The following is a 20,155-nucleotide window of genomic DNA, read 5'->3' on the forward strand; positions in this document are numbered from 1 at the left end:
GCTGGTTTATTTAAAACATATAATTTAATATAAACTAGAAGTGTGAAACTAGTATGTAGCTCAGTCAATTTAAATATCTTCTATTGCAATTATTGACTTTCAACTGTTAAATTTTGTATATTTTGGTGTTGCTAAATTTGAAATTGTGGAAATACTTCATGTTGAATAAATTCCAAGGCAAGATTATTTAGAATTCCTAAAATTAATTAAATAATCTTTATTTTTCCTACAAAAATTGTTTAGATTGCCCATGATCACTCCTCATTATTTGTTAAATACGGAAACGAATTCACATCCATTGTTTCGATTTACTTTTAATTTGCATTATAAATATATACTAAAAGTGCTGTCAATGCCTGAATACCCTCTTCCCAGAAATTTGGCCACTGAAATTATTAAAAGAAAACTGTTTTGGCTTAAAGAATACTTTGATTTGTGTAATAAATATAGTTCTTCCATTTAATAATAAAAGCTAATTATGAGGGTCAGCAGATAATTTACTGGGTGCTATACATTCAGAATTTTAACAAAACTTAATTAGTAATATGAATATTTCCAGATTACACAAATTGTATAAAGAATTAAATTTAATCTGTCAGCATGCAATTATGTCACTGATAATTATTCTATCAGTATGATCGGTAATATTTTGAAATTGAGAGGCCTCAATTGAAACTGAGAGGAAATTGAGAGCTTAATTTTCGTGTAAGTAGGGATGAGAATCATAAATGATCAATACTAATGATACATAAAATTTAGTGCACTTTGTCGGTCTGTGTCCAATATTACAAGAATATAGAACCAGATGGTTAGGAAGTAATTGAATACTTAAATGGCCGATATGGATGGGAAAATATAGATCTTTTTAGGTTCATAAATTTAATTATTAGTTTTAACAGTTCGTTATTAATGATTTATTTATTTATGTCTTTATGATTATTTCAAAATTGGAAACTGAATTCTTATCTTACAAATTTGTAAATGTTCAATAAATTTATTTTTTTACTTATTTTCAGGTTAGCTAGTATGTCAGTTTATAGTTCTTATCAGTTTGTTTATATTCTGTTAAGTCAATTTGGCAGACGGAACTTGAGTCCACGTCTAAGTGTTGTTATTTATTTGTTTTCTCTTGTATTCGCATTATTTTTTTTTTTTAATAAAACACTATTATTATTATTATTAAGAAATATTTGATTGTACTTTTCAATCAAATTAATCTTATTCATTAATTATAAATGTATTTTTTAGAAATTTATTTCATTGTTATAAAATGTAAAGGTTCACGTTATTTAAAAAATGAATTAAATGAATCTATCAATTCTTTAATTTAATTGTAGTCACATTTATTTTATTTTATTTATAATACTTCATCAATTGTTATAGATATTGTTCTTTAGCTTTTTAATTTAAGGCATAACTTAGCAAACACGTAATTTATATTACATTAAATACTGTTATTTTCAGATTTAATACCGCTGATACTGGAGTGCTGCCTAAGAAAATATTTATTAATAGAAGCCCAAGTGAAAAAAGACGTAAAACTTCTATCCAGCGAACATAATAAACAAATATTGATAGGAATTAATTAATAAAATAAGTATTATGTAGGTACAATATGTATATACATGTTCATTTGACAATCTACTGTATGAAATTTTAACTTACAAGTTAAACTTGTTTCTTTGTAAGATTAATTCAGAGCCACCTTACACTTATATTTAACTCTGTTGGTGACTTGATAGATTTATACAGGAGCACCAAATATACAAAACAAGATGTGCAAATACAAAATAGAGAAGTATGTAGGAGATAGATTGACCAAAAAACAAAAAACAAATTTGAGTGTAAGGTAGTCCTACAAAAATCTAGAGAGTCACCAACATGGTTAAATTTGAGTGTAAAGTGATCCTATATAAGTCTTGCGAGTCATCAACATGGTTAAATGTGAGTGTAAAGTAGTCCCATATAAGTCTAGAGGGTCACCAATATGGTTAAATGCACGTGAAAAGTTGTCCTATATAAGTCTAGAGAGTCACCATCAAAGTTAAATGTTAATATAAGTTAGTTCTGCTTAGATCTAGAGGGTCACCAACATGGTTAAATGTGAGTGAAAAGTGGTCCTATATAAGTCTAGAGAGTCACCAACCAGGTTTAATGTGAGTGCAAATTACTTCTATATACGTCTTGTGAGTTACTATGTTTATTAAAAGTTGCATGTTTTCTTTGCAAAATCATAATGTCAAACTAAGTTTTAATAATTTTTGATAGTTGTAAAGATTTAATAAAAGTGTATTGTAATAGTGTATAAATAATTTTAAAAAATAAAATACGAATTGGTTAATAATCTCGAGTATTTTTCCTTTTAATCTCCTAAGTAATATGAAAGAATTAAAATAAAACAGAAATAATTAATAATATTGTAATCATATTTCATAAATGATGAAGAAAATACGAAAAAATAGAAAAGAAAACCTGAATAAAAGATTAAAAATGGCGGCCATAGTATAGAGAGTGGAAGAAATAAAAAAGAAAACTAAAAAAGTTTTGAAAATGTCTGCCAGAGTCTTGTGAGTATGTAATAGCAATTAAAAGGTAAAGCAGGGCAGCGCGAGCCATCTCGTGGCAGTTTACTGAACTATTTTGGCCGTTGTCATGGTGATATGACGAGCCGCCATGCTGGATTTTTTCCTATATAAGAAAAATCGCCGCTGGGGCGGGAGGGTGGGGCGAACATTCGTCTTCCGACCGTTGAAGCGATAACATCTTCTTGTTAGAACTATTACATTAATTTTTTTTATTTAATTTCTTCAATTTTATTTTTATTATTAATTTTTTTTTTAGATTTTTTTTAATCATGATTTAAAAAACATTTTATTAATTTAAATATTTTTTCCCCCACAAAAATTGCATATTAATACTAAAGTCTGTTTAAGAAATAGTTATGGAGAGAAATAGAGTTAAAAAAAAATTAAAGGCTTTTATTTATTCTTCGTCTAAGCTACACATTATCTTTATAAAAGTAGAAAGTTAGACTAGAATATCTATGTTTAACAGTGATGAGCGACAGAGCGTTCTACCCTCCTCCGTCAATCAAGTCGTACTGAAGAAAAGTTATCTTGTCATTAAGAGCAGTTACAGCAGTGCTACCTACTGGCAAACCTTCAAACTAAATCTTTACTTGTCTGATAAGTGGCACTCTCTGACGGAGTTTTTAAAAACTAATATTTTACTTTTTACCATTTTTGATATTTCGCGTTCTCTGACGGATTTTTTAAAAACTAATATTTTACTTTTTACCATTTTTGATATTTCGCGTTCTCTGACGGATTTTTTATAAACTAATATTTTACTTTTTACCTTTTTTGATATTTTGCGTTCTCTGACGGATTTTTTATAAACTAATATTTTACTTTTTACCTTTTTTGATATTTCACGTTCTCTGACGGACTTTTTTAAAACTAATATTTTACTTTTTATCATTTTTGATGTTCACGTTCTCTGACGGACTTTTTTAAAACTAATATTTTACATTTTATCATTTTTTATATTTTACGTTCTCTGACGGACTTTTTTAGAACTAATATTTTACTTTTTTACCTTTTTTGATATTTTTTACTCTCTGACGGATTTTTTTGGAACTACTATTTTTATTTTTTATATTAAATAAATTTCTTCAGTTTTATTTGTATTATTTAGTTTTTTTAGATGTTTTTAAAAAAATCATTTTATTAATCTATATATATTTTTTCTCTCACAAAATAGCATATTAATACTAAGTCTATGTGAGAAATAGGTATGCAGAGAAATAGAGTTAAAAAAAAAAAATTAATGGCTTTTATTTATTCTTCTACTAAGCTATAAATTATCTTTATAAAAGAAGAAAATTCATACAATTAATTGCAACGGGACATAAAATGCATTGATACAACATTCTCACATTAAAATCCAAAGCCTAGAGCGGGAATCAGTACCACAATCATCTTTTTATCAATATAAATTAATGTAGTTTAAATAAGAAGAAGCGTTGACATGTGCTTTGAAATAAATGTATTTATGAGCTTAAACCTTGTTTTGTTAATGAACACTTAGCTTTGTTTAAGAAATATAACTTTCATTTAGTTTAATTGATACCATTTTTCTAAGAAATTTAATATATTTCTAAATGTACCGCCCAAGTGAGGACGAAGTTTCATATTTAAACAAAATTAATATTCTAGTATGTGGTTAAATTTGGCGAAATAATAGTTTTATTAGATTGAAAATTAAAACATTATTTATTCACATTATAAGAGAATGATTATTTATAAAAAAAAAAAAAAGGTTATAATTTATCTTGTGTTACTTAGAACGTGCGAAATATTTTTATTTATAATAAAAGAAATAGATGAGACTACCTGAAAAACAGTCCCAACAGACAGAGTGGTTAGTATATTTCTTGACTTCTTTATACCCCAGAATAGACTTGATGAGAATCACCACCTAATATCGGCGGACTTCTGCATGTAAAGAAAGACCCACAGAGAGATAATCATTTCCAAATGAAAGCTGAGCGTTACTAGGCTGCTACCTGACAGTTTGGAACGTACTGGATAAAGATAGAAAGCTCCTGACTGCAATATCTATCGCTGTGCTCATTTCAGCTTTGTAGTATACAACAAAATATTTAAAAATTATAGTTTCTTCTTCATAGCACTTTAATATACTTCTAACAAAATATACAGTAACATATTTCAATCAATTGAATTGAATTTTAAAAAATAAAAATTATACTGCCTAATAGATTCAGAATCTTTATAGAAAGCATTAATGAAGTTTGATGCTTTGTAAAATAATAATAAAAATTTAGCATTCCCAGTTTAACAATTTAAATTTCCCGTTATATAAAAAAATGTAAGCTGGCTTTGTGGCTAAAATAATGGAGTAATAACTTAATCAAATTTAAACAATTAAAAAAAGTTAACTTCACAAATACCCCTCTTTTATTTTGAGAAGTTTGTTAATAATAAAATAAAGTACGTAATATTTTTTGAAAATTATCTCAAAACATACTGATTTTGAAATATCACTAAGTATTAACGTTTTTTATCACCTGAATGTGAAATATGTCGTTGACTTTGTCCACCGTTTGATGAATTCCTTACAGATTTTGAACTATCATCCATTATCAGCGATGATTGATCAATTTAAACTTCTACTGGATGGTGAAATCTACTTTAACTATGCTTTTAACACTGAAGGAAATGTAAAGCTTCCAAATTTTATTACCTTAAATCTCCTTCAAAAATTGAGCTAGAAAGCGGGAATTCTGCACAATTGTAGTAGTAAATGAGTACTACGAGAATTGCCCATATTTTCGCAGAATAGAAAATTTTTCGGAAAGTTTATTGGGTTACTTTATATTTGGTAAATTTCATTTTCGAAAAAAACGATTCACAGGTGGAAGTTGATCCAAATGCACTCACAACTTTTTGTGCCAGATTTCTGAAAATTAGAAAATTTCTCTTCTGTGACGGAAGAGTTAAAAAAATCTATTTTTTATTCTGATGTTTCAAAAATTGGTTTTAGTTCTTTATTACATGGTAAATCAATCAGTTCCATTCGGAGATAATAAACATTTATTAAAAATTCGCATTTTGTAGAAAAACTTCAAGTAAAGAATATTGTTCACAACATTTTTTTTCAGACGGTCTATCCGAGACTCACAGATTAGTAGGTTGTTCCTCTTCACAATTAAAAAATGTTTATATTATTATCTTGAATTTTTCTCTTAAAAATCAGCATTTCTCCTGATACAAATTCGATAAAAATTTCTCCAGATACAAGAAAGAGAAAGTGGGGTAAATGAAGAAAACGCTTTCCCCATAATAAGGGGAGATCTAGACTTATTTTTTAAATCTAATAAGAAATAGGGTTTAATAGAAAACAAAATAAATAAATAAAAACGAGGAATAATAAAGTTGAAACATAAAAATTATATTAATTATCAAAAATTAGGGAAAATAATTAGAAATACATTGATATTTTAAAATAAACAATATATTTTTTCTTTTTTTTTTATTAATTTTAATTTAAAAATTTGGATTTCTCAAATATAGTTTTATTTATATTAACAGTACTAAAATTTACAATTTTTGCTCCTTAAAAATACGACTAGTTTCATTAAAAATATTTTATACAAATAAAATTTCAACCTTGGGACACATATAATACACACACGCATTTACCCATCAATTCCCAAGTATGTGTTCAGCGCTCGTTAAATAAATCAAGTTCTCATCTCGCAGGTAAAATATTTAATGAACTCTCTTTAATAATCTCTTTTTGTTAATAAATATTAATATTACAACATTGTACTCTTTTCATTCTTTTCACTTTTATTTTTTAGTTAAAAATGTTGCTTCTGAAACTACTTCATACATAAAAATTAACCTTTTTTTGTTTTTACAAATATATATAAAGCCTGCAATAGAGGTTTATAAATTGAGATCTGTTTTCTATTACAAAGTATAAAAAGTATATATTTTTCTCAATATCATTAAAATTTCTTTTCTACATTTATTTTAGTTTAAAATAGATTCCTTCTTTCTTTTGGTTGTGAAGATATGATCTCTCTTCTCTTCCAAATACTTCTTGATTCTGTTCTGGTACTTTCTGTTCGTTCGTCAGATGTAGTCTGCAGGTGCCTTGTCAAGTGCCTTGAATCAGTATATCTTCTCTTATAGTCCTTCTCCGTTGATGGACTTGTTGAAGATGATGTTGGCACTATGGAACTGGATGTGGTATGTGAAGTAGTTTTTGCCTGACTGCATTTACTTTGTAAGCGTATCATGCGTTCAATATCCGCAGTTTTTGAACGTAATACAGCTCCACCAATAGATGATATGGATGTTGGGGATAGTGAGGACCTGTCAATGGGTTTGTCTACTGATGGAACCGATGCTGCGCTGGCAGACTTGCTAAGAGAAGAATCTACTACACTTAAATGACGGCTGTATGTACCCGACTGTCGACTGCTGAAAGTATCACTGTTACGTATGTAGCTCGGCTGAACCTGCAACAATGCACATAATTCAGAAATATTTGACAGTAAAGAAGCAATTGCAACTGCCAATTGTAAACTGGCTAGTAAATATGAGTAGGCTAGCTATCCAATCTTTTGATGCTCAACAGGAGACGAGCCTCAAACTTTCAATAGATGTTCAAGATTTCTACTATTTTTTTTTTTTAGAGATGATTCCAGATTTGATTGAAAATTTAGCAATGGTTCGAAATGTCTCGCATTATGTTGTAAATGATCAATTTTTTAATAGAAGGGTGGTTTTTATAAGCCAATACTCAGAAAAGACAAGATGTAAGGATATATTTGTAATTGAAATATTTGAAATCATTTCTTTAAGACCACTGAGTAAATTTCAGTGACCCAGTAAACAATGATCGATGATCGGTAGGTATTCTTGCCAACGAATTAAAGTGTGCTTGCATTGGGATGTAATCAAATTCTATTATTACGCAGCGAGTACACGTTTCAACGTGTACTTTTCTACTAACATTTTATGATTTCTTTCAAGTTATGATTAAGGCTTTGATGATAATAAATTTGTAATTATCTATTTAAGATAGATTGGATTATCCCATCTGCAAAAGTTTTCTATTTTCTTTACTCCGAGATGAGATAATATGTAATCCAAAGTAGGAGTAATGTGACCCACCAGCAAAAAGTTTTGTGAAAAAAATTGAAAAATGACACACTTGTAAGAAACGATGCCGACTACTGGAATATAACATGAGTGAATATAAGCATAGGAACGTAATATTGACAAAAATAAAAATTTAAAAAGTGAACCAAAAGATGTCGTGTGGTTTCAGGTTGATTTACTAGCCTTATTGATGAGCAAATTCACAATAATAGAAAACCAGTCTTAAATAGACTTTTGCAATTTAAAGAAATCCTTAAGCAGGCAACTTACTGCTTTTTATCTATTTAACTAACAATTAATACTCCTTCTTGGCACCTTATTATTCACAAAGGCTATAAAACTCGTATGGACTTAATACTCCTTTCTTGCAGCTAATTCTTCAGAAAGGTGTTAAAACGTGTACTGAAGCTGGCAAACATCATACGGATCAGTTTATCTCAGCCTTTAGATTTATAACTATTTAAACTATTTTTTCTATAGAAATATTTGAAGAAACAAGTTCACCTGATGTAATTGCGCAGTACTTCTTATGGTTACTTTCAAAGCTTCTTGCCTTGTCTGGAAAGAAAGCGATGCCAAGGTTGGTTCACATTCTGGTGAAGTAGAACCCCATGATGTGACTGACGGCGGTCTTGTTGGAGGTGAAAATGATCCAACTCCACTTTCTGAAGTGCCAACTTGAGATCCACTGCACTTCAGCATACCTAAACGTATTAATAATAAATAAATTAAAAACTGACGACCAACCATTTTAAACAGTAGGTTAAATCTATTTTCATTGGTCCTACAGCTTCAGATTATTATGTATTTTGTTCTAATGATTTGAAGTAGGATAGCTGCTATCGAAAACATTTTTCTACGATGCCTCCTAGAATAACAAATATAAAATGCGGTAGCTGAATAATATCGTTGATTTTAGCCATTGTAGTACGTGTTTTTACTAACTGACCGATTTCAGACATTAAAAACATTTGCAGTACAGATACTATTTTGAGGCCTTACATCTATGTGCTGAGCATAAATGAGTCTAACTTGCTTCCAGTCTACTCAGGTTTCTAATTTAATATTAGTCTGAGAAAATCTTCGGATTTTCTGCAAGTTAGTAATTTTATAACGTATTTAATTAAGAACACAATATAGTTAGAAAAACCATACAAAACATAGAAATGGCCCTAGGAATATAAACTTTCATGAAAACCAAGTACCAAGGAAAACTGATTCTTAAAAGAGTTAGTGAACCATTTTTTAAAGAGATTAGCTGGATTCGATTTCAAGAAAATCTAGAAAAATGAGAAAACCTTCAGGTCTTTGTCTTGCAATTATTTTAATCATCTTAATATTACGTTATTGAAACATTCCATACGATAAAACCTATCATCCTTAACTTTGTCAATCCCATAGGTGTAAGCAAACGAAATATAAGCATAGTGTACACAAGCCTGTGTTTATAAGCACACATATACATAAGCTTCCAAAAAGCTAGCTTATCGGACTCAGGAAACTCAAAACTTATTTTTCCTGCGAAGAGACCCGATATAGAAAATTTAATATGATCACAATAACCAATATATGCTTCAGACAAGCTTCCATTATTTCAAGTGAATTACCAAGGGTAATTTGCTGTCTCTCCGAGTCTTCAATATAAGGAATGTCATCCAGATTTAAAGAAAAGGATGTGACTGAAGGAACAGGAATCTTCAGACTTGCAGTAATAATTCCGTCATTCTGAAAAGAAAGGTAACCATATTAAATCAATTCTTAAAAAAATGATAAAACAACGAAAAGAGATCTAGTCTGATTTTTATATTAATTTATTTTGTTTAATACTAAAACAAAATTAAGGTGAACCAACCGCATGTGTATCATCTGGAGTAAGGTGGCCGCTATCAGAAGAGGAAATCCTAGTCTTTTCATCCGAAGTTCTACGTGAAGAACTGTCCGAATCTCCACCACTTCTCTTTCTTGACAAATCATCTCTTCTTTTCTTAGATGTCCTTTCACGACCTCTTTCTATTCTTTTTGCACAAAGCAAGCACATCGATCACAATAATATGACTTAATTAAGACTACTATTTAAATATGATAATAATATTTCAAGTTATTATTAACCACTATTAACTATCTTAAGCTAAATTATTACTGGAATTCGTAACATAAATTCGATTACGTAAAGAAAAGGAACCATTTTTTTATATCCAGTCCCTCAAACGCATCAGTTGGGGTTCTAGATTTGCTGAGCTTAATTCCTGCAAACATTTTCCCCGTCTTTTGCTTTCTCCTTTCATGATTCCTGATATAACTTCGTAAATCATACAATTGCCTCTGTCGAGAAGGTTCTTGCCTATATTGGCTTCCAGGAAGCACTAAATCTTTCATCAGTTTTGATGCACTCTTCCTTGAGAGCGACTATCTTCTTAAGGCTCAACACATTTTAAATTTAGCTTTCTATAAACTTCTCCAAGTAAGTTCTAAAGAAACTCTCTTACAGAGATCAGAGCTACGTTGGCAGAGTTTGAAGAGAAATGCTTAAAACATTTCAATAGATTGAAAGGAGTTAGCTGGAACCAACGCAGAAGTCAGAACTGCATTGAAATATAGACAAGTATGGACCTAGCAATTACCACTGTGTAGCCACTGAACGAACTTTGATGTAGAGATCACAGCTTTGGTTCAAGTAATTCAATCAATTAAACTCCCGCTCATCTGGCAACGTTCGTATTCTTGTTAACTATAAGCAGTTATTATGCGTTTTGCTATCTAAGGTTGCTACTATGATGAATTAACGGCTTCACCAGACTTTTTTAAAATACTTCACGAATTTTCTCAATTAATCTTACATTAAGGAATTAGTGCTAATGCAAATTTAATTATATCAATTACGAAATAGCAGAATATTTTCCCTCTTGCATTAATAGCTACCGTATTTAGTACTAGTGGACTTGTTCAGAAGGTCCGCAAAGGAATCCATGAAAGGATTAGGAAAGGCTGGATTACTGTTCTGTAATAGATTCATACTCGTAGATTCATTCATAGTCAATGAGATACCTTGTAGCCAAAGTAGACAGCATCTTATCTCCTCTTGAGAAAGTGCCTGACTGCAATGAAATAATGAAAAGGAGGACATAAAAGGGAAGATGGCTCTAAATGAAGAGAAGACCCGTAGCCAACTCCTGTCTACTAATATTCCGGGTTTATTTATTTTATTCTTTGCTTATTTATCCTTAGTTATCAATACCAGACCAGCAGAAGCATAATGTCTAAAAAAAAACCTTCCAAATGCTATTTTAAAAAAAAGTTTTATCCACTATTTCCGGCAGTATAGAGAAGTACAAAAAAGTTTAACAATGCTTTTAAGAAATGTTGGCCTAAGAAAAATTGTTCTTTTCATTTTTTTAAAAAATTCGTACTGAATCTCTTTAACCAAGAAACCAATCAATTTCATAACCATTCCTCTCATGACTCCTTTCATGACCAATTTCCATGAAACACAGTTAAATTAAAACAGTCTTGGTACCTACCTAGGCCTCATCGAGATATCAGGTCCACCCATTGCTGCTGTCTCGTGGGTACAAGCTTCCCTAGACCAATACTTTTTATCATCGTCCAAGACCACGCTATCTTCCAATCTTAGAAAAAAATAAAATACAATAAATTAAAATTAATTAAAAGTTTGGTTTACACATGTTCTTTTTTTTTACTTTAAATAAAATAATTAATTTTAAGAAAGCTATCATTAAATTGCGACGCTCCTGGATTATATGAAACTAAATTGTAGACCAACAGTTTTTAATAATTCTCTTTCTTAAAGTAAAAATTTTAACACGTACTCATCAGTATCCCGACGTCTAAGAAGTTGATCCAGGGCTTCAGGATGAGAATCCATCATATGTACATACACTTCATCCAGAAGTTCTGCTGAAACCTTTATTAAAAACAAATAATATATACTTATTTAATGCAGAAAAAGGGTGTTACGATTCAGGAGCATTACGGGCAGGTTCGAGAGAGAATTGGAAGTTATTTGGAGTGGTAACGGTTATGAGAACCACAATTGGTCCACGTCTTAAGAATACATCTTTCATAATAACTCCCAAGAATCACCAAACATGTCTTTTTCTCTAAAAAGATTTTACATTAAATGAGAAGCTTTTATGTAAATAAAATTCTCAAAACCTTTAAAGATAATTGCTAAGAACTAGAAACCGTTTAGAAATATAAATTTAGTACACGGACTAAAAACCATTCAAAAACTTAGCACAGCAACAAACTACTCGTAGCATCAACACTTTTGGTAAACCTAATTTTTTTTAAAAAAAAATGCATAATGTTTGTTTTATTAATTTCTTATTAATTAGCGTTGCTCACTAGATAGAACAGTTCGTTACAATGAATAGATCCTTTAGAGTAGAGTCTAACGTCGTCATTATACCCCACAATTCATTTTCTAGAATGAATTTAACAGGGAAAAAGGTGTCAAATAAAAGTGATAAACCTATAAGTGTGTAGTGAGTGAACTCAAATTATTTCGAGAAAACACACAAAAAAAACAGAAGAAAAATTTACTCAGAAAAGTGGCAATAATTATGGTACATTCTTTGACAAAAATCTTAATGGAGACACCAAAACAAAATATTAAATTTAAAATTTCTGTATTGTCTGTATTTGAGATATAACTGACCCCACCTACAGTTCGCAGACAAATTTACTTTTCGTTTTAAGAGAGCTTCAAAAAATTTTATTAGTGAAGAAATCTCAAAATTGAAGATCTGCGTGATTGCAATACTTACTCTTACAATGAGGAAGAGAAAGTATAAACTTCGAAAATTAAGAATTTGAATTAGAATTTGAAATCAGAAAGTCTGATTTGTTAACGCGAACATTTTTAAACTGTTAATATAAATAAGATGAAAACAAACCTGGAAGAGTGTTTTATAATTATCGATAAGAGATCTGACTACATTAATGGCGTCGCTCCTCTCTTCTACTCTCTCGGCACTCATTTCATCTTTGCCCGCCCCTTTGGAGCAATTGTGCAAAATGTTTGGAGCAAAGAGGGTAGCTAAATTGCTGCTATCCATTTTGTTTCCAAGTATCCAATCACCTAAGAAAATAAATAAATAAGCAAATGATTAGTTTTATTCCAATAAATGTGGTTGGTTAATGTAAGACTACAGATATAACTAGCGAAATATTTTCGACCTGCTGACACATACGAGCTTAAAGAGTAATAAGGGTAATAATAATGGTGAAAAATATATTTTGAATATATTTATAAATTTTTCAAACACCATGGCATCATGGTTTTGTTTAATCTAGTTACTGGTTTTAAACCATGTTCAGAGATTGGTTCATCTAGCTTTATTAGAGAAATCTGACTTCTCTTATAAACGACTGTCACTTTGATATAGATAAAACTCACATAACTATTACCGCTTAACTGACGAACAAATTTATGAATACCAAAGAAAATAGTGAAAATAAAAGGAATCAAGCACGCTAGGAGGGATGAAATAATTGATATTGTATTAATACATACCAGAAGTGTCTCTGTGGTCATCAGAATTGCTAGCAACCAAGGAGAGAAATGTAAGCAGAGAGAGCAAAGTATCACGGTTTACTGCAGGTAAAAGTTGTAGGAGATGTTGCATCGCTTCTGTTTGTAACCTTCTATTTCTTATCCCTATTTTAAAATAGGAAAAATGACTTAATTAAATTCCAATAAATGATATTTCCAAAAAATATAAGTTTCAGAAACATGTTAAGAAGCCAAACAATTTGGATTTGTTTACGTTGTTAGTGCTTACTTTGAGTTTGTATAAATGCTTGGTAGAGATCCTTGCAGAGTAGTGAATCTGGAAGATCTCTAAAGTACTCCTTGAGCAGAGTTGCAATATCATGCGGACATTGTTCACTCTCCAGAGATATTTCCTTTCCGCAATCAAATTCTTCTCTTAACTGCAACATATCACCTAGTTCACTTAAAACATTTGTTTAACCAAGTAAATAATTATTATGTAAATAATCTTCACGATTTTTCTTACAAAGAAGAGAAATAATACATTATTATAATAATAATTGTAAAAATATTATTTTCAATAATTTAGTTCTTCTTAAACCTTAATTATTACTAATTTTTCTATCAATCGTAAAAGAAAGTATTGTAATCGTGCAGATTTCCAATTTTCACCGTAAAACTGATCTTTTATCTCAGTATACTAATTGCCCTCATGGAGGTCTAAATTTTTAGTTAGAAAAATATTTTCAATTATAATATTGCACCCCTTCTACAAAACTGCCGTTCCAGTATTTTGTAACATCTATTTGTATTTTGTAACATTTAGAGGAGTTTTGGAGAAGCTGAGAAATCATGCTCTTTTCACTTCATTTTATTGCAGAGAAGCAAGTGATCCTTTATAATATTGAAGTCAGCTACCTTTTTAGTAAAAATTATGTTACAAGAAAATTTGATTTATTTTATTTCAAAAGTAATATATATTGCTAGTCGCCTCCGTCCACGACACCTAATTGGTAGTTGGACGTTAGCCCCGCCTGAAAAAATAGGCGATTACTTTACTTTTATTATTTCAAAAGTAAAAGTAAGTCTCTCAGTGGTTTCTCTAGATTCTTTTTTTAAAAATTAAAATGTTTCCAATTTTGTAATAATAAAAAAATAATTAATAAGGTTTACAAATAAAACTGATTGCTAAAAGTATATCATAAAAGAAAAGTTAACTTACCTGTCTAACTCTTTTCTTCGAACTAGAAACCCTAAACAGACCTAACGTATGTAATCCATGTGCTTCTAGATGCCTAAGGCAAGATAACACAATGCTAGGGACTCCGGTACCTGTATCAGGAACAGTCAAATTTCCCGTTGATCCACATGATATGTCATCCAAACCCGGCATACTCAATGTAGGACAAATTAAACTTTCACAAGAACCTCTCTGAAAAATAAATGTTGAAATAAATTAATAAAAATATATCATATAATTTTAAGTCATTTAAAAGCTAGTATAGCTTTCTGGAGTTAAATTAGTGACGGCACTAATTACCTGGAATTAGGATCAGAGGGTTTTCCAGCATAATGGAAAAGAAACATTGCACACCGTTTTGTATACTAATTGAAAATCTTTTTCGTACCAAATTATAAAAAAAATAATAAAAAGGAAAAAATAATTTAAAATTTAGTTTTCTTTAGGGTATAAATCACGAAGTAGGTATTCTTTTATAGGATTACATAAGGGAGATATCATAATAGCCGAGGAGGTACTGGGTTCGATTTCTAGTTTAGGCCATGGACATTTTTGAAACTGTGAATGGCACCTGCATTTTACCACAACACTTGTTGGTAGTTGGACGTTGAAACCCAACTGAATTGAATGTTCTACTAAAGACGACTGGCCAAATAAACTGTCATTGAATTTGCAAAAGAAATCTGTTCATTTTAAATTGGAAAGGAACGGAGGCAAGTAAAGTATGTATGTTCGCCATCCACATTCTTCCACAATACCTGATCGGTAGGGCTGTTAACTCAATTAATTCCGAAAAGCTGTTGAAAATCATGCAAAACTTTATACTTAACCCACGATTTAACAGTTTAAGGTAAAAAGATGATTACAGATGATATTAAATTAAGAATTGAAAAAAAAATGATCATTCATAAAACTGAAGTGCACTTTCAGCTCATTTTACTATTCTTATACAGATATTCAACAAGATATGCATTCTGTCACAAACAGATTGCAATACTATTTGTAACGTTTAGTTCTATATTTAACACATCTATAATTCAAAAACATCCAAGCTAAAAACTCCCTTTAAATCCCCCCTAACTTAACCCACTTTGTTTATTCAGGGAGAAATGAAACGATAATAACTTGGAATATTTGTAAAAGGTTACCAACCTCAACATAATACATAAAATAGAATTTTAAAAGAAAATCGCAGATGATGAAAATCGCAGCAAAAAATTAACATTAAATCTTTATTTAATCTTTTACACATTTTCTCAACCTTTTTTCGCTCAGAGCACCAACAAATGGGAGGGTTCCTTAAAAAGATTTTTGCAATTATCTCACCCAATCGAAATGGTAGATCTTTTATTAAATTTTAGGAAGAAACAAACAAAAAACTATTACAGCATAACATGATGTCCAAATTTAAAAAAGAATTTATCTCAATTTAGAATATTTTATCTCAAATTGTTATAAAAATCTGAAGTAGTTAGATATAATTTGCAAAGCAATCGGATGATATTTGATATCAGTGGGAGGATAAATAGTATCGAGTGTAAATATTTCATTGCCAATATTGTTGTGGCATCAATATTGAAAATAAGTTCGATAAAGGATCAGGAGATTGCTGTACTCTTTGGATCCGCATCTGAGGTACCTTAACATTACACTGAGGAGTTGAGTGCTCAGTACTGTCATTGCAAGGAATGTTAAAGGTTATTTAAAACTCCATAAAAAAAAAAAAAAAAAAAAAAAAAATTGGACCCTCTGTTTGAAAATTTGTTTGATTTTCATTCCTAACTCAAGATAGATTTACAGATGACACCACTCTAAAGAAATCACCATGATTAAATTTGTTATTTTGTCTTATTTTCATAATATATCTTCATTTTTATTTATTTATGTTATTTTTTTGAAATTTGAGAAGCTTTTAATAATAAATAAGCGCCCACGCAAGTTTAACAGTATTCTGCCCAAAATAATCACACACTCGCAATTTCTTAGGCCATCCATTATCCACAACTATATTTTAGGAGCTTTAAATACTCAGAAGAGGATGCCATAAGTCATGTCAAAGCATATATATATATCGCTGATTTTTTTCGTCATAGCACGCCGGTTTAGAACATTCAACCATCGTCAGATTAATATCAGAGGTAGATTAATAAGTTTTTGTGTAGAAAATTCAACTTCACTTATGTTTCTGTCTCACACTCAAGACTTGCTGATACAATATCATGCGAGCTTCGACGGATAAAATCAGTGATATTATCTTGTAATGAAGGCCACGGTAGCCGAGCGGTTAGAGGCGAGACCTGCGAAGCTAATATGTATTGTGGTACTGGGTTTGATTCCCGGTCTTAGGCCTTGGATTTTATTTAATGGTTAATAAAAGAAATTTACAGTAAAGTATGTTTGCTAGACGCCTCCTCTACGACACCTAATCGGTAGATGGACGTTAAGCCCCGTCTGAAAAAATAGGCGATTACTTTACTTTACTTATCTAGTATTGCGAAGCTAACCACGTTTTCAATATACACAAATATTGCTACAGTTAAATAATATAAACAAATAATGTACCACCCCAGAAAAGAACATTACAAGTACGTTTTTAGAAAATTAGTTGAAATAATAATATAACATTTCATGCAATTGAAAGGTTAAATTAAAAAATATCACATACTATACTTTCTAAAAAGTACATTTTGCCGACATGTTCCTATGAAAGGATCGTAGCCAGTTAGCTTAGCTCATTAAAAAATGTGATCAATTGAAAATAGCGATAATAAATGATTATTGGGTCTACAAGGAATCATCCATTATGAATTTACCCCAGATGGTCGAATCATTGAATCACCCCCCTTATTGTGAACTTCTATGACACGTAAGGTTAGAAATATTCCGTCTTAGTGAAATGAAACGTGTCTTTTTCTACAGGCTAATAGTCACCCCTTGTAAAAGTAGGCTGACCCAGCAGAAAATTCAAGAACATGATCTCAAGAGAGAGAATAAATAATTCATTAAACACATACTGTTAAGATAATCGGAAGAAAATAGGATGACGCCCGAAATCCTTGAAATCCTAGATCCTTGAAAAATAGCAATAATTTATATACTATTTAAATTTTGGTTAGAATTATTTTAAATGTATTTGGCCTTTGATCAATGCTTGTTAAATAAATTAACTGGTCTAACCCTTCCGTGTCTGAAAAGTAAGGGAACAACTTAAAAGCAACACCTACATATAAATTGGTGGGTACGTGATTATTAAGTTAATCTCTTGATTTATCATCCCGTAATATGTTCAAAATATATACATCTAACTGTATCCTTTAACTGTTTGATGTGGTGACAAGTAATGACATAAAACACTATCAATGATTTACTATTATTTGTTTTTTGAAGCTCCTAGTTGTCATGTTAAACAAAGATTTATAACATACTCGATTTTAAAGAGTTTCTTTTCCGAAAACAGTTGTCTGAACATTATATTTCAAAAGTTAAATGATAACTTCAGGTTATTCAAATGATAAAAAAAATATATTCTGACATTCCCTATTTATAAGAAAATTGAGATAAATCTTTCCCTGTGTGACAATTTGCTTTCTTTAAAAATGGAACTTTTAGCACATCACGCATTCTTCTTAATGTCCCTTAAGGTCGGTCTAATAATGAATGGCAATGGCTCCTTAGATGAAAGCTCCACAACTTCTTAGGACTTCAGGACAATTTTACCAGTAAAGTATTTTCAGTTTACAACAATGCAACACTTAATGAAAAGTGTTTTGTCCCGTATTGATGAATATCAATTGGGTTTCAGTCCCACATTAATTATTCTGTTCCTCTTTGGCGATTTTCAATTTTGTTGATTAGGGGGTTTTTTAAGCCATTTTGAAAAATGAAAAACACACCTAGGATTGTAAAAACAGACGCCTTGTGACGAATCCATATGAAGATTCAAGTTAGCTAGCTCAAATAAACGTGCATACAAATCCATTCTTTAAAAAGTTAATTTTTCCACACAGGACACATTCAATTCTACATTTTCTTTAACTACCTTTTTTAATCACCTCACTTATTCTTCATAATTCCTTTTACCGCAAGTAAAAATAAACAATCTAGACTCTTTGTTTTATTTATTTCTCACAATTCTATTTGATGAATTTTCTTCACCGCGAGTAATAAATCGAACAAGATTGATAACTTCTGGCTCCAACCTGATAAATGTAACCTACCTACTCAGAGAATCTTGGTCAAAAGCTACAAACTATTATATTGTTCTATTTATTTTTTTTATCAAGCTTTAATTTAATAAAAATGACTTTAAAAAATAATTAAAAGTTTATATAATAATGCACAAAATTTTGTACAAAGTACACCACCTCAATTTGTGTTAATTTTATTAATTAAAGTACGAAAAAATATTAGTTTTGAGTAGTACATAATTTTTACCTCATCAGGTCTTGTTGATTCGATAAGCGAAGAAAAACTGCCCCTACTTCCATGATGGGATTTTCTTCTTAGTTCGTGATCGTCGGAAGATCTGAGAGAAGTACGAGCTTTTTCATTTTCTACACAAACTCCTAGCGGTATTCCGAATACCATACCTCCGCTCGAACTGCTCTCCGTACTACCTACCAAACATACAGTCACAGTATGTTATTATAGAAATTTTAAATTATAATTAATTTATAATTAATCTAATTTAAAAATATTAGATATACAAACAAAAAATTATTTCAATAATGTTTGAAAAAATCTTATCAGATAGAAAAGAGTGTAAAAACAATCTACAAAGGGGTGCGCCAGCTGAGTAAATAATTAATTCTTATTCTCGAAATTTTAGCATCATGAAAGTGAGAAAAGAAATATTTTCCTAACCATAAAAACGAAATATGTAGCTTCCATATTTTAAAATTATTTTTTGTGAGGGTCTACCTTGCTAATGAACAATTATATATTTTCAAATTTAAAAAAGGAACTGTGTTCGTTCATTAATTAACATTTTAAATCCCTCCAGGAAAAATTAATTAGAAGTATTTCTTATTTTACTGGTAATTTATAGAATTTTTTAAAAGAACAGCTGATCTCAAATGATTAGAAAAATCGAGTGTTACTTCAGGCGGAGAGCAATTAATCAACCAACATTTTCTTCCACTATTTAAAGAATTAGATTTTCGAGTTCTGAACGATAATTTATTCTATCCAAGAAGAACAAATTGTTTTAAATTCTATTTCATCTAGGGAAATTTTATGCAGCTTAGATTATTTTGCAATGGGATAAAAATGAAATGTCAAACACTTCTGAGGGCACATTGGATTTTGGCCCCTACCAATATGTTTAGGGGTTTATTGAAGCCTAAAACAAAAGATCAGCCAACTAATTTTCCGTAGAAATATATGAGATAAGTCGAACATTGCCCAGAAGGTAAAAGAAGATTTCTAAATGATTGGGACTTAAAATGAAGTGTTCAGAAGCTCTGCCTTAATTTTCACATTCTCTTAATTCTTAAAGTTTGGAATCGCAGTTGCAGAAGATTAGGAAACTGTTCCTTTAATGTATTAAGAGGCCGTTCTCAAAGTTTCCAACTCTACACAACTTAGTCAGTTACCAGGGCAAGAGAGGGTAGTTTCTCTAAAAAATGTACAAGTAGTACAGTACTTTTAACATTTGTTCTAATATATTTTTTGGGGGATATTCGTGTATATATTTTTTTTTGA

General features: G+C 30.2%; 1 protein-coding gene across 5 annotated transcripts in view; it reads right to left on the reverse strand.

The window, feature by feature from the left end:
• Positions 1-5,952: 5,952 nt before the first annotated feature.
• RhoGAP102A (Rho GTPase activating protein at 102A) overlaps positions 5,953-20,155 on the reverse strand; it is a 104,142-nt gene continuing 89,939 nt past the window's right edge. For all 5 annotated transcript variants that reach the window (XM_074140034.1, XM_074140033.1, XM_074140035.1 and 2 more), the window contains 11 exons: positions 18,887-19,068; positions 14,435-14,644; positions 13,502-13,652; positions 13,234-13,377; positions 12,614-12,798; positions 11,525-11,619; positions 11,216-11,323; positions 9,550-9,712; positions 9,305-9,422; positions 8,202-8,401; positions 5,953-7,051 (listed from right to left, as the gene is read on the reverse strand). In XM_074140034.1, the coding sequence (XP_073996135.1) occupies positions 6,566-7,051; positions 8,202-8,401; positions 9,305-9,422; positions 9,550-9,712; positions 11,216-11,323; positions 11,525-11,619; positions 12,614-12,798; positions 13,234-13,377; positions 13,502-13,652; positions 14,435-14,644; positions 18,887-19,068 (2,042 nt within the window). In that variant the 3' untranslated portion in view covers positions 5,953-6,565. The remainder of the gene's footprint in view (positions 7,052-8,201; positions 8,402-9,304; positions 9,423-9,549; positions 9,713-11,215; positions 11,324-11,524; positions 11,620-12,613; positions 12,799-13,233; positions 13,378-13,501; positions 13,653-14,434; positions 14,645-18,886; positions 19,069-20,155) is intronic.

This window comes from Rhodnius prolixus, unplaced genomic scaffold (genome assembly GCF_049639745.1).
Source record: "Rhodnius prolixus isolate KJV_2025 unplaced genomic scaffold, Rpr scaffold_6, whole genome shotgun sequence".
NCBI classification, from domain to species: Eukaryota; Metazoa; Arthropoda; class Insecta; order Hemiptera; family Reduviidae; genus Rhodnius; species Rhodnius prolixus.